Raw genomic sequence first — 15,883 nt, forward strand, 5'->3', positions numbered from 1 at the left:
CCATTGCCTCAGATTTCATTGTTTATGCATTTTCATACCAATTACGTTTCGTTTCCGTTCTTTCCTTATCGATCTTCTAGTGAAATACATTCCACACACTACTTGTGTGGATATAAGTAGCCCACGCCACACTTAATATTTTTTTAATTAACTCAATCTTATCAATTTACAAGTTTGATGTTGAAGTTAAGCTAAACGATTTGTGTAAATATTATGTCAATGAATAATGACAAATGTTTTAAGTTAGTAGAAAAAGCATTTGTATAAGTTCACATGTTATTGTTTACTGGAATATTCTCATTAATGTTTAGGACTGCAATTGATCAGTCTCTTATTGGCATATGTGCATATTGTGCGTATTGCCTCAATACTGCCTTAATTCACAAGCATTATAAGTAAAGATAGATAGTGGCTAGCAGTGGAATCCAGGACGCGCATTTCGTCCAGGCTGATGAGTCCCAAAGATCAACTGCAGTCCTAAACATCAATGAGAAGATTCTAGTGAACAATACCAATGGAATTTAAACTTCACCCCATTACACAAATTAGTGGCTATCAGGGCTCAGTAGCTAAATGGATAACGCAATGATGTTTGAAGCGAAAGGTACTATGTTCAAGTTCCGGAGTGAACATCAACTTCAAGATGCAGGTATATCCAGTTGACAAATCCCACATAGGTTGGAACGCGCTTCCTGGATCCCACTGCTCACCACTCTCCATCTTTGTATTTGAATAAGCTTTAAAAAGAAATACAGTTTAAGATTTGAATATTTTTCTCTACATTCAAATCAATATCTTTTCGTTTAACAGTGAATTTCAAAAATTCATAAAAATGTTATTTCTTATAAAATTTCTCACAATTTTGTTTTGTCCTTGCGTGTTCATTTAATGAAAATAACAATTTGAAATTGGCAATTATCAATGGATTCTATATATATATATATATATATATATATATATATATATATATATAATAAATATATATATATATATATAATAAATAATATTTTATTTCCTTTTGTGATCATAGTGATAATATGGAATATTTGTTTCTTATTATCTTCTTTATTTTTATCAACAGTTTTGTATATCAGTAGAGTAAAAAAATCAAGAGATCATTCTAATTATTTTTACCATTAATTTTATATTTTTTATTGATCATATATAGTTCTATTACTTATAGTCTACTTAATACTAATGTAGTGTGGTCTACTTATATCCATATAAGTAGTATATAGCGATGGTCAGACATAGAATGTATTTTGGCAGAAGACCGATAAGGAAAGAACTGAAATGAAGCGCAATTGATAGGAAAGTGCATGAACAATGGAATTAGAGAAGACGAACTGATATTTACAGAGGGAACAGTGAAGATTGAGACAATTGATTGTTATTTTGCAAATTCACTGTTTGCTGTATGGAAATCAGAATTTAATGAGATAGTCTGTAATTTGTGTTTAAACGCATTCAATTGTCCCCACTCATGTTCTTTGTTCACTACACTAATACATAATTCCATTGAACTTTCAATAAATATACCCTATTCAGAATACAAAGTGAACAACTTCATTTATTGTTAGTTTGAACTAAAAACTGATATTATTTTAAGAATTGTTGAAAACCCAAAAAGCTATTTTAATCTAGCTTCAAACTCCTCAGCTTTGTTAGCCTGTAATCCCATTAGGGGGATTAGGCTTTGTACTCTCAATCCTTTTAAATAATATAATAGTTCTAGATTATTTCACTGGAAGTCAATGGTTCAATATAGGAAGTTATGTATTCATACATCAATAAATAGACTCCAACGAGGAGAAAAGAGATATTCAGTAGTCTTTCATTTTTTCAAAGGTTCTTTAACTGAAATAGCTACGTGATGAAAATTTCCTGTAAAATGTACAATCGTTTCTAGAATATCAATTTAATCTGTTGGTATTGAAATTGTCAACTGTAATTTGTTTTATATTACATCGGTATTTTTTGAGAGCCAGAAGCAACATAAGTTTTTAATAAAAAACAACAACAACAACGATCTACTATAATATGCTTACATTTATGTTATGCGATAAAATAACATCATATAAAGTTGAGATCATGAGTTAATTAAAGCTAGACCACCATGGAAAACCTGGAAGCACTGGACGGTCGTTTCGTTCTATTGTGGGACTCCTCAGCAGTGCGAATCCATCATCTCGCCTCGTGAGATTCGGATCCAGGACCTATCAGTCTCGCGCGCGAGCACTTAACCGATAGACCACTGGGCCGGCATCCCCCTTTTGATAATAATTATATGCTCACTAGTGACTGGCTCCATGAGGTATTTCCTGGAACCCTAGTGAGAAGCAGTAACCAGTGGAGTTCAACCAGGTATGTTGGGAGATATCAACTCACTGAAAACATTGGTGAATGGTCGCTCAATTTTGTGGATTGGTTGAAGTTAGACATTGACACCGTTGGATGTCGGCCGGCTCAGTGGTCTATCGGTTAAGTGCTCTGGTGCGAGACTGGTAGGTCCTGGGCTTGAATCTCGCGAGGCGGGATCGTGGATGCGCACTGCTGAGGAGTCCCGGAAATAGAACGAAATGGCCATCCAGTGCTTCCAGGTTTTCCTTGCTAGTCTAACTTCAATTGACCATGATCTCAACTATTAAAATTACTATAATATCCACAAAACCCTCTTCTGAAAATAAAATCATTTAAAAATAATGATATTTGACTACTATTGTTTATCATTTTTAACTAGAACTATCCGATTAGCCATAAATAATAATTATAGTAATATTTTGCATATAATTTGAAAATTATAGAATTTCTGATATAATTCCATTATTCATTATTTCATTTAGCTTATTTCTATTGAATCTTTCCTTTTATTCTTTTTCCAACTCATCTAATTTGTTTGAATATATCAACTGTCGTATATATTATTATACAAGTGATAAAACTTTAATTTATTTTTTGTACACTGAAATGTAACTGACAATTAAAATAATAACCTAGACATCAAATGTTCTCCTCAACTTTTCCAGTAAAACAATGTATGTTTCATAACTGGCAATTGAATAGGTTTAGAAAATTATATAACTCATGGAATTACTTATCTTAAGAAACTAATAAAAACATTTAATCAGAAGGGGTTTTGTGGAGATTACAGTATTTTCATAGTTGAAATCATGAGTCAATTGAAGCTAGATCACCATGGAAAACCAGTGCTTTCAGGTATTCCATGGTGGTTTAGCTTCAATTGACTTATAATTTCAACTATGAAAAAACATTTAATTTTAAAATGTTTTCTTTATTGAATAATCTTTAGTTTTAACACTATTAAAAGAGACTTTTTATTTCAAAGAATAAACAATACATTAATTATTGAATTTCTCTGGCTTCATAATTGTAGAACATGATCCTCATAAAGGTTTATCACTCCAATTTATATTTTTATCTTGAGTACTATTGTTATGGATTACATTATCTTATAATTATAATTCTATTACAAATAATTAAGCTATTACAGTGTAATCTCATTTAGAATTCATTTCAGTCAATGGATAAATACAAATTTTATGCATATTAATTAATCAGTTGATGGTGAAAAGAATCGAAGGCATTTTTAAAATCTTATTTTATAAAATATGATATAAATTGGCAAATTAAAAATTGTGTTCCTTTTTTTTTATTTCTGTCTTACCTTTACTATTTTCTCTTTTTTTTCAGGACTTTCAGAAAATATTTGATCAAAAAACTGTAAAAATTTACACATCAAATCAATGTCGCAATAATGATTACTCTGACTGATATTCAGAAAACAAGTGTACAAAATGTCTCAATAAATAATTCGGTGAATATTAACAATTCCATGGTATTCATTATTGGTCCAGAAAAAGTAGAACTTCAACCTGGTTTAATTGCCTTAGTATCACTGATGGCCTTAATACTATTAATTATGACTGCTATATTGTTATTACCTAAATCAATTCAAGATAACGTTTTTCAACTTGTATTAAATCAGACACCAGATCAAACTTTTAATTATATCGATGTAGGTCTGTACAAAACTAGACATTCCATATATCGTAAAGAAATTTATTCATTAGCTATGCAAGGCAATCAATCTAAAAAGAAATTTGAAGCTCATACATTACTCAGTAGTAATAGTAGTATCAATTCAAGTAAATTTAAACATAACAATCAATCAAAAGAAACAACCACAAAACCTATCATTTCATCTGTTTCAGTTTCAGAAGATTATCATAGACCTAATCAGCGTTCGTCTTCAAGTTTAACAAATAAATGTTTGTTTCCTTTAGATAATCATCATCTTCATAACCAAAATCCACAAATCAAAAACACAAAATCAGTAATGTTTACTGAAAATTGCTGTTCTGGAGTTAATGATATTAATGATAGCAGTTGTACCAATTATCTTGAAAATAGTGATAGTAATATTTTTGCTAGCAGTCGACGTAATTCAACTCCAAATGTAATAAATGATACCTCTGTTTATACTTCAATGAACATAACAGCTTCTTTGTCTCATATAAGATATTCTCTGCCTTCATGTTTCACTCAAAGTAATCAAAGCATCGATTCTTCAAGATCACTTTCATCAATGGCAATTTCACCGAATTCAAAACAGTTATTACCATTGAATAAGCGTGTACGGCTTCAACTTTCAGATAATTTTATTAATGTATTCAATTAGTGTTCACAGAAAAAAATTACAATTCATATTAAGGCTATGTAGCCATCTGGTTAGGCACCTGGTGTGATCATCTACGTGCAAATACGTACATCTTATTAATCTGTAGACTAATTCAACAGCTCACATTTTGAGGGAAAAGTGAGATTTGATTAAATTTCAGGTATTTCGACCCGACTGACAGGGGAATTGAGGAACGATGACTTAAATTTGGCAGTAACCCAGGTACTTTTCAAAATAATTCGTCATTTCTAAACTTATATATTTTTTTGTTAAGTCATTAATTGTTTGGTTCTTTGTAAATTATCCCTCTTTTGTTCTTACAACATGCATAAAATACATAGTAGGGTTATTTTTTCAAAAGTTAGTAGAAAATTGGGTAGGATTAAACTATACTGCCGAGCCAATCAGAAGCTTTCGCGGGTTTTCAAGGTCACGGCGCTAAGTTTGGTACCTGATGCTTACGTACGGTCGGTTTACAGCGGATTTTAGGGAAGACGTGATAATTTAGCGTCTACAATAGCAGTGATCATAAGATTTTGGCGCGAAATTCAATTATCCATTTGGATAAATAGAGTTTTGGCATTATAGCTGATGTCAGTTCGTGATGAAAACCCTAAGTATAATTCCTAGCCTTAATCATGAACTGTAAATCATAATTTGAATTCTTCACACAGGTTTATAACCCTCATTTGGTCTTAGTTATTATGTTGACACTCTCAGAGTCACTCTAGCGTCGCTCAAAGGTTGTCCATAACTTATAGTCTCACCCATAACCCTAAACCCTACACCTAAACCTTAACTCTAACCCTAACCCGTAAACCATACCAATATACTAACATTATTGAAGCTATGTGGTCGAGGCTAAAAGAATTTTTGAGACCTTATCATAGTTTTAGAGGTCGACTACTATGGAGCCATATGGATGTGTTCCTGTACCGTATGCACTATGATTTTAGAACTTCTGAACCTATATCAGACCTTGAGAATTTTTTAACCCATGTAAAAGAAGTGTTTCTACTTTAATTCTTTGGTTTTGTATAGTATATTTTTACTGTATACCAACTGTCTTCTGATTGGCTAATATTTCTCAAGGTCATTTAAGATTCGCTCAAAGGTCGGCAGTATAGTTTAATCTTACCGAAAATTGTCAAGGTTTAGCACACCAAATAATCTCAGTTTTCTTATGATAACCCCTTTTGATCAAACAATAACCCTGACATGACTTATTAACGAACATCAGAAATGTTCGCGTAATTACTTAACCATTTTGATTATTCGACAAATTCAGTAAGCTAGCTAATAGTATAAAGAATTAGTTCAAGAATGGTTTACCTAACTATTATTTAGATAGGGAGTTGGGAAACTTTTCAACCTAAATATTTATGAATCATGTAATATCTACTTCAATAATATTTAAACGGTGATAAGTGGCAAAAGCTAGATCACTGTTATTTTAGAACTTATCCAAATTTTGACAGAATTGAGGGTATTTATGCATTACCGTTTAGGTAAACTTTCTTGTTCGAATTAATGTTTCTGTTGATTATACAATGGTATATTCAGACATAATAAACAGGATAATCTAGACGTTAAAAATATATTTGACTGATATATATCAAATATGCAAGCTGGATGCAACTTAATCTTTTAATTACTACATAGAAGCAGCAGCTGCTTCAATTTTCATGAAACAGGCGGAACTATACAAAATTGATTTTATCTGTTTCATTGTGAACTGAGTACAATTTGAGGTCTTTATGTATCGCTTTTTAAAGACTTGTGATTAAGACATGAATGCAATATTATATATGGCTGGATGATAAGTCACTAATAAACCTTGAGTTCTTCACCCCATGTTGATTATGTAGAGTATATTGGCTTCTAGTATTATGGCCTCGATGAGACCAACAATTTGACATGTCCGATACAAGTATGCACTTACCAAAACTAATCCGGTTATAATCGCTACTAGGTTAGATAAAAAAGAAGTCATGAGAAAGATTTAAAGTAAATAAACAACTAGCTAGAAGCAGAAAAACGTAATCTCAGTGATATTTTGAATGAGATGAGGAGCACACAAATGCCTTTAATGATAAACTTATGGAGAACAAGTCTGTGCGTAATGTACAATTTAAGAATGAGTAATATATTTTAGTGAATTTGAAGATACCAAGATTTTCAGTTTTGTTGAAAAGTTTTCTAGTAGCTAAGACTGAACCAGCTCGTGGAGAAAAAAACAATGGAAACACGTTAATGTACTGCAGTAGAATATGAGAATAGAACTAATGATTATGTGCTAATTACGTATCACATTAGGCAGACTTTAGAGTTCTACAGTTCTGAGAATATCATTGGAACTTAATAGCTTTTACTTATTACAAGACAACGTATCACTCACATAAACTTGCAACTGACACATCGCTAAATCTTTACTACGCCTAAAAACATTTCATGAGAAAATAAAATCACCATCTTTAAATATCCGCAAAACTTGGAATACGAAACCACTGTCCTTATCAAGTATTCTCTTAGACACTTGAAGATTTTGGTTTATGCGTTCGTGAGTGTTTTTACCCGTTTGTCTTTATCTATATGTTGAGCAGTCGCCTATCTATTCACCTGTATTGGTTTTATTCTTTAGCTGATATAAAAGCTGACAAACATTTAGTTAATTGTTTTTCGATTAGCAACAGCCAACAATCTCGCTACGTATACTCATTCATCTTCAATGTCTGTCCGCTTACATAAAATTACTGAACTAAATGCTTCTACCAAATTTCTTATTGACTTTCATTACCACCATTACATGATGGCATCAGCTTGAGTTTTGTATGCGAAATTAATTGGTAAATTTTCCTTTGTCCACCATCATCACTACTGAAGTCGATGTGGTGTCACGCAGTAATATACGAAACAGTAGAGGTGATTCTCTTACGAATTTTCAATGCGTTCTGTACATATCTATCAAAACCTGCGATAAGCTTCGTGATAATAAAACTACATAAAATAAGCACTTATGAAGCTAACAACCATATCCAGCTGTGGATAAGTCACCAAGACTTTATAACTTTGGAAATATCTTAAGTCCTCTGTGAATGGGTACTAAACCAAAGATAAGGCATCAACTATATGTCTGGCTGATCTGAGTACGACTGTTCAATAATCTATTTGTTTCTTACGAACTGCTTAAAACTAAAATTTGACCGATAAGAGTAGATAAAGTAGTTTACCCTTTATATTACTGACTTTTGATTTTAGTGACTTGAGAGTTGATTTTTATCATAAAGTGAAATCAGAAGAAACCAGTTTTCATATTTACACAGCATAGCATCAAGTAAAGACATTGCCATTTGACGACAGACCTTACTTAAACTTATTTTTCATTGAACCTTTCTTATACACGTTTTATGAAATATAATGTATAAGAAAAAGAACATTTATAGATACAAATATTATTTGAGCACCGAATAAACACCAGTTCTGAACTCATTTAGGCAATATATGATGAAAAGCTGTCACAACATTTTACGTAAAATAATACGAATAGCACCATTCTATTCTGAATCACAAATGTTGTAACTTAGAGAATCATGATTAAACGGCGAATGCTGTATATGTAATTACCCACCTTATTTATGTTTCTAGATAATAGTCATAATTAACTTCTGACAGATCTGATGTACGTCATTTTTACATGCATGGTCAAATGATACGCTACCGCTCCAGGCATTTTAAAAAGATCATATCAGTAAATCAGTAAAGTCGCATAACAGAAAGTTCGTGGAGATATAACACTGTTGTATGAGTTATTTTTAACTAGATGACCAATGACAAATTTATTGGGTTGAAACTTCGTCAAAGATCCTTTTTCGACATTTTATGTGATTATGTACAATACTCCCTCCACGTGCACACTTTCTAACTTATCCTTCATGATTCCATCATCTGTAAATTTTGTTGATCTTTCGACCCTTGATGGGACGGCCGCTATCTAATTTTTTATCGTAGTTTTTGTTTTTCCCTTGTTTTCACTGAATTTCTATTATTCCGATGAACCACATCTACGCTGGTTTACCCGATGCTTAGTTATGTTGGCTGCTACAGTGAATCGTTCCTCTTTCCGATTGTGTTGCCTGGCCTGACTGAAATTGTGCATTTTCTCGTCGTGAATTGAAGTGCGCCTCCAGAACTGGAAACACTCAGTGTCGTAAAAAATGGTTAAGTGTCATCATTTGAACAAACGTTACGTGATTAATACAGAAAGAATAGAATAGTGTTCCTGACTTAATAGAACCGTTTATTCAACGAAACTAGTAACTATCATATGTCCTCTATCAATTTATCTATTTAATATAATTTAGGTTTGATTATTTGAATTTGTTGAACATATATTGGTTGACTAACTGAATGGCAACATTTTTTAGGTTATAATGTACATCTTACTTTGATACGTCTTGTGGATTGAACGCTATTATTCGGATCCTAAGCTAGTTTCGTAACCCTCAAGCTAGAACTACACAGCGACTTGAACACGAGAGAAAAGGCACAAATATGCGAGGAGCACTTTACTCCAAAAATGTTCGTTCATGTACAGAAAAGATAGTATTTTTATAGTATAGTCCTTGGGTTTTACTGAAAATTCTAGAATACTGCTAAACATAGTAGCAGTGTATTAATCAGCCAATCAGAATCTCTACATGTGACTTTTCATTTTCGCTGTGTTACCAACAGAACTTCTAATCAAACACTGATTGGATAAAATGATCCTTAATGTCTTCCTGAGCTTGTCATGTCGATTGCGAGAAATTTGCAGGATCATCCCAACATACTTAATAACTTTATTTAAAACCGTTCATTACATAGCCACTTTAAATTTCGACTGGGTAAGACCGCAAGTGTCTGAACTAATTTTCTCACTTATTCTTATTCCAAAACTCTGTAGCTTGGAAGTTACACTCAGATAACAATGTTCCTGAATCTGTATTTAAGTTATTGAGTAAACTAGCATGTACAGTAGTGACTAACATAATCCGAGTACAATCCGATTGAATAGAATGAATTGGTGATATAGTATTCCCTTCGCACCACAGGGTCAATGAAACGTCATTCAGCCCTAGCTAACTCATCCATTAAGGTGAACAGTCTCTACATTAGACCAGTGAACTTCCGCCAGTTTACTGACGATCGTCAAAGTAAAGGATAACCAGTGGAGATAAATCATTTTCCTGCTATGAACTGACCCATTCGGCGTTAGTCCAGCTCTGTACTTCTTTAATTCGTTCTTACCAATGGATTATACAGGCCTGCCTTTCTGGTGAGTGCCAAATAGCATGAAACCTAGGTCCATTGTCTCCTGTCCACTACCTCCGACCACTACCTTACGTCTCAACATGGTGCACACGACATCGAATCACTTGGACTAGTGACCATATTTCAACTTGGTTGATAGTAATAGATCAGTACTAAAGAAGGATATAATCTACATGACCCTACACTACTAGTCAATAGTAAATAAACATGTACTGTTTTGATAAGATCCTATTTCTTTTATATAGTCATGGAAATAGACACGGTACCAATATACCAAGAATAGGTATTCGGGGTAATGTATTACCCATGAGATGTGACTTTAACTTAAGCTGCGATTTTACACCATTCACGTTCAACTCCAGTGGACCGACAATCCCCGCTTGTGATCTACAATTCCGGAATCAGACCTCTTAATAACTGAATCTAACTTATATTGACAAAATCACGAGAATCAACAGAAATCGTATTCGAACAGAAATAAGACCACTAATAGGATATTCAGTAGTTATATCATGAGGACGTTATTCCAGAATTGAATTAAACAAGCCTAATCTGAGATAGAGGATATTTGTGCCTCAGGGGCATGATTTAAATAAAGTGTTGTTCTCTGCGTTGGATGGTTTGGTCGTGGGGCGTTCATTGTTTATCCATCTTTGCTTATAACCAAGTAAAAGGATATTACAAAAACAGAAATACAAATCACTCGATTTACAATTGATCAATCACTAAGTAGTATGAGATGTCATGTATCCAAAGTCCATCTCCTGTACTGATCAAGTCTCATCAATGAAACTGCATGTGATCATTAGTCTAGGTGGTTCGATACCATGTGCACTATGTTGAGACATAAGGTAGTGGACATGAAAATCTCAACTTCATTGATAAAAGTTGACAGGCACTTAGAATATGACCTGAAACACATGAGGTCAGCTACTAATAAGTGGTCGGGCGACTGTAGGTTCATCCTAGTCCTGTGGGAGGTCAGACATGGCGCAGATAACGTCATGGTAACGTCTCAAACCATGAAGCTGGATAAGACGGGATCGAGTCCACCAGGAAGCATCGATTCTGATGGAGATTACGGATATGCCTTTCTGGTGAGTTTCGAATCGCATGAAACCTAAGCCCAGAACAAAATATTTGTCAAAACTATCTACTCAAAAGAGCCTGGCTCCTACACAGAAAGAGTAGTGTAGTTACTTGCAGGCAAGTTTGATGGTGTGGGAAATAACTACGAACCAGCCATATCTGCAAGGGTGAAAACCTATCAAATGGCTTGATTTTGTATTGTATGAATGAAGACTTTGTTAGTATTTCAAACTCTGTAAAGCCTTTTAATTATAATATAATTAAATGGCGATGATATAACACCTTTGATTAGGTAATCATAGTTCGAAGTCATACCATTGAATAACCTTTTAAACTGACTCAACCTAACTTGGTAGCCAGGTCGTATTGCCTCAGTTCCTAAAAATACAACTTGGTGCAATATTACCCGGATGGTGAACTGCGAGTTGTCTTTCAAGGTCCACTCTATAACTGAAAACTTAATAAATTCTTGCTGAACGTGGATTGATGCTTAATGTTAGTGGTGAAAAGTAGAGGCACATCTGACCTGCCTTACAAAGCTAATTACTAGATGACAACTTCCAGGATAGATGTGGTCTGAGGTATTAGGCATATTATTTCTTCGTACTGGTGATCTTCAGATAACAAGATATACTGTTGTGAAAATAGTGCTCAGGACTCTGAACGGATAGATCAAAACACCACAATAATTTCTCCTTATTGTAATGATGGGATTCGACACAGAAAAGCTTGACTTGCATGTCCCTCTAACTTGTGGAGAATGAGTTTACAAAAGCAAACAAAAAATTCTTCGACTACAGAACACTTTTTGCCCCTCTGCCTAGGAATAACTTAACTTACAATATATGCAATAAACTTTGACTAAAGAGGATGACTTTTATTATATTCCTAATAGTTACCTTCACCCAAATACATTTTCAACGTCCCTATTCAAAACGTTACTCAGATAGATGACATTCAGCGACGTGATGTGAATGGAATTACACAGTAGCATGTGTGCACTTTTCTATGGTTATTCTACAACTCATGAAACTCAATTTCACATTCAAAAGTGATGAAATCATTCAATAATTATTTCCAAATAATTCCCTTCATTTTCTTTACAGTTGGTAGTTCTAATTGAAAGCACTTCGTATGCATACCCAAAAACTTTTGGCACTTCTAAGCAGAGATATAGGTGATTAGCAGTGGAATCTGAGACGTGCGTTTTATCCTATTTGAGACTCGCCAGCTGGATGTGCCCATATCCCAGAGTTCTTGTTCTAAACATCAATGAGAAGATTCAAACAATTAATACAAAAATGAGCTTAGCGTTTTAGTTGTTGCTTTCCTACGTATCAGGGATTTAAACTTTAGCCATCAGCGGTTTGTTATTTGAGTGCATTTTCAATTCAGGTGTCCTCAGATTGCCTTAGTAGTATATATACAGATAACACACCCTTTTCACATGCACAAATAAACCTCTACATTCACACTGAATAGTGACCGTTAGAGAATAGGATATCTTCGATCTTGTAAATAAACTCGATTAAGGAAAATCTGATGGGCTCAAAGAGATGTATCTTAAATCGTTAAAGGAACTCGTGTTCTGAATATCAGATGAAAGGACACAATAGTAAGTCCTGTATTCAAAGAAGGTTCTAGGCAGATCATCAAGAACTATTTTCAAAATTCTAAGAAAGATTATTACCAAATTTTCAGGGATCTGGATGAAGACCCTTTGCTCTCTGAAAACCAGCACGTTTTCAAAACAGGTTATTCTCATCACACAAACCTACTGGTAACCCAAGAAAGATGATGTATGCTTTAAAGACCAGAAGCTACCTAGACATGTAAAATCCATAGACTTCAGTATGAATTTTTACATAGTTTCACATAGCAGACTGCTACCTAAATTACGTGATAACGGGATCGATGGTAACTAACTTGTGAAGACAAAATATTCTTTATTTAAACGAAGAGTAAGTATTAGAGTTAACTCTAAGTGGTTTGACTGGAAGAATATGCAAATTGTCCTGGGTTACAGTTTTGAAACTGAAACTATTCCTCCCGTTTTAAATTGCATTCCTTGGTCTTCAAAGGTCGGTTGTGTCACAAGCTGATGGTACTAAGGTGCAGAAAACGATAGGAAGGGAGATAGGCTATAGTTTCAGAAAAGCGCATAGGATTCGCCGGAATGATCTAGAAACTGACGGTTACCGACAGTTTCTCCAAAGTGAATTATGATGCATATTACTATCCTAAGTACAAGTACATACACAGTGAATGAGGTTATGTCACTTTCTATCTAAAAGCACACTGATTAAAGAGTCACTTCCAGCCAGGAATTGAAAACCATTCAATAGTGAGATGCAGTAGGTGCTCAGAAGTCTAAAGTCCCGTAGTCAATACGAAGAGCTTTCATCCACGTACAAATTCAGACCTTTTCGACTTCCTATATTGATCGTTTGTCCGCAGCTCAAGTACAGCAGTCAGTCGCTTCCCAAAAAACAACAATTTGAAAAGGCGTGATGATTCTCATGATCATAAAACCATCGTATGACGAGAAATCAATTAAACTAAAGCAGTTTCATTTGCATAAAAGAAGGATTACGAGTGACTTGGTCACAATTTTTGAATTACTTAATGTCTGACATTCTTTCACTTTTCGTCTTCCAAAACAGATAATTTAATGGAAAAAAGATCATTTGTGACCTCGTTGATCTCCCACAAACAACAGGAATTATAAAGATTCCATCTTCAGATTGGAATATTTGACCACCTCAGGGGACGCAAACTGTGTCATCCCTTGCCAGTGGATAACCACCATAACATATATGAAACCATATTTATACCAAGTTCCAACCATTGCGCGGTAGTTCTAGCTGTCTCGGTCAACTTATCTCTTTCCAGTTGCTTCAACTGCAATACACAGGCATTCTTCCACTTTCGAACACAAGGCTTGTGCAAACGTTACTGGAGTCATGTAAAGTTGCTTGATAAAACGGTTTAAGATCATTTGCGATTTCAAGAATATTTCAAATCCTTCCCTTGTGTATTGTGTGTTCACTTTATTCGTTATTATTCTATTTCGACACTCATACTTTGTGTGTTTTCTCTCCAAATTGTCCCGCATTATACCCTTTAGCCTACTGAGTAACATGTGTATCAGTAGCATTGCCACTAGTTGCTACGTCATGACTATAGAAATGGCTAGTAAAGGTCTTAATTCAGGAGTTAATAACAAGTGGGCTAAGGTACCGTGGGCTAAGGAACAATCTGACATTTCGCTACAAAGCAATAAATGGACTCTCATTCCTAACATCCTGTCCAACTATGATCCACGGCCCAGCCTATGGACTGAGAAACAACACACATACACCATTTACCTTAAAACACCAAAAACAAATGCGTTGTAAGTCTTTGACAGTGCGGTATAGTTTATTGTGCAACAGGTTGCGAATACCTATTAGTAACTGTGACGCTTTTACCGAACTCGAAAGGCTAATAACCTTTTTACTAGACTCAAAAGAGCTTCATCAATTATTCCTTACACTACCGCCCACCAATGAGGCACTTTATTGTGGACCGCCTAATATCTAGACGGAACAAAAATATGACAAACCCCATCGTTATTTGTATGAATATAGCCAAATTACAGAACACTTGCTTTACCTCCCCCTACTATTTATTGATTATTAATCATGGCCTTCTGCTCCTAACCCTCACTTTCAGATTCCGAATCTCTCCAGTGGTTAAAACCACATCATTCTTCCTAAGAGTCGTGTCTTTTTATTTTTTGTCTATTGCACGTAGACAGATAACTCACTAATCTTATGGATGCTGATCAAGTAAGGTCGATCAAAAGAAGCTCAAATGTCCTAAATTCTTGTGAGTTACTCAATGTCTTAAGTTTCTGACCCCGAAAATTGTACAATCTTCTACTCTTTCATATTCTTTGATTTACTATTAGTTCTTACCATCCCTTGACCGCAAATAATCCGACCTGTCTCATATAACTCATACCATTAGCTATCTTCATAGCAATATAATAACAATATATTTCTGCAAGGGCAGGTAAACGCCATTTTTACAGGCATGATCTACAGGTTACAACATTTACTGGTTCAGAGCATGTATCCCAAGCAGGGTTGTTTAGTAAATATAATCTATAAAAGTTGATAGCAGTTCATTCGTTCAGATACAATGTGTTCTCATCGGAATATTTTTCAAAGGGACATCGCGTCCATGTTACACACCAGATCCAATCTCGGTAAAATTGTTTTAGGATTTTGGTCGTGCTAAGTATTTATGCAATGCAAATTTTAAGTTTATAGTTGTTGTAAAGTAGACTTGTGGAGCGTCTGGTGCGAACTATGACCTTGTGGAAGCGCGTTCATCGAGCTTGTTACAGATGTCAAAAGTTACATAGCTTCACCCTCAGAGCAAGATTCTGAAGAGAGAGAGAAAAAAAGGAAGAAACTGAGGAGCAGCAAGTATAGTGACATTTATGTCTGGTGATTTTTTGTAACAACAAATTAAAGGTCACATATTTTTCCTAGTTGTCACACTTTTTATGTAATCACACTCATATTTGATATCTATTGTTTTTCTGTATCAATCGTAAAGAAACGAATACTTTTGTTTGGTTATATATAACACGACTTCACTACCGCGATTCTTAAAATATAAACGTGGTATCCGCCGTCTATTCTTCTGCTTTAACGGCCACGGCCTTTGATTGAAGATTATAATAGTATTATAACATCTTTTTAGACCATTCCACACTACGTTGGTGTTTTGGCC

The 15,883-nt window shown here is 34.3% G+C and overlaps 1 protein-coding gene across 1 annotated transcript; it reads left to right on the plus strand.

The window, feature by feature from the left end:
- Nucleotides 1-3,775: 3,775 nt before the first annotated feature.
- Smp_162390 (hypothetical protein) lies at nt 3,776-4,699 on the plus strand (the record flags this gene model as incomplete). Its single annotated transcript, XM_018799686.1, has 1 exon — nt 3,776-4,699. The coding sequence occupies one exon, from the start codon at nt 3,776-3,778 to the stop codon at nt 4,697-4,699; it is 924 nt and encodes a 307-aa protein (XP_018646595.1).
- Nucleotides 4,700-15,883: the final 11,184 nt, after the last annotated feature.

This window comes from Schistosoma mansoni (assembly GCF_000237925.1).
Source record: "Schistosoma mansoni, WGS project CABG00000000 data, supercontig 0144, strain Puerto Rico, whole genome shotgun sequence".
Taxonomy (NCBI): domain Eukaryota; kingdom Metazoa; phylum Platyhelminthes; class Trematoda; order Strigeidida; family Schistosomatidae; genus Schistosoma; species Schistosoma mansoni.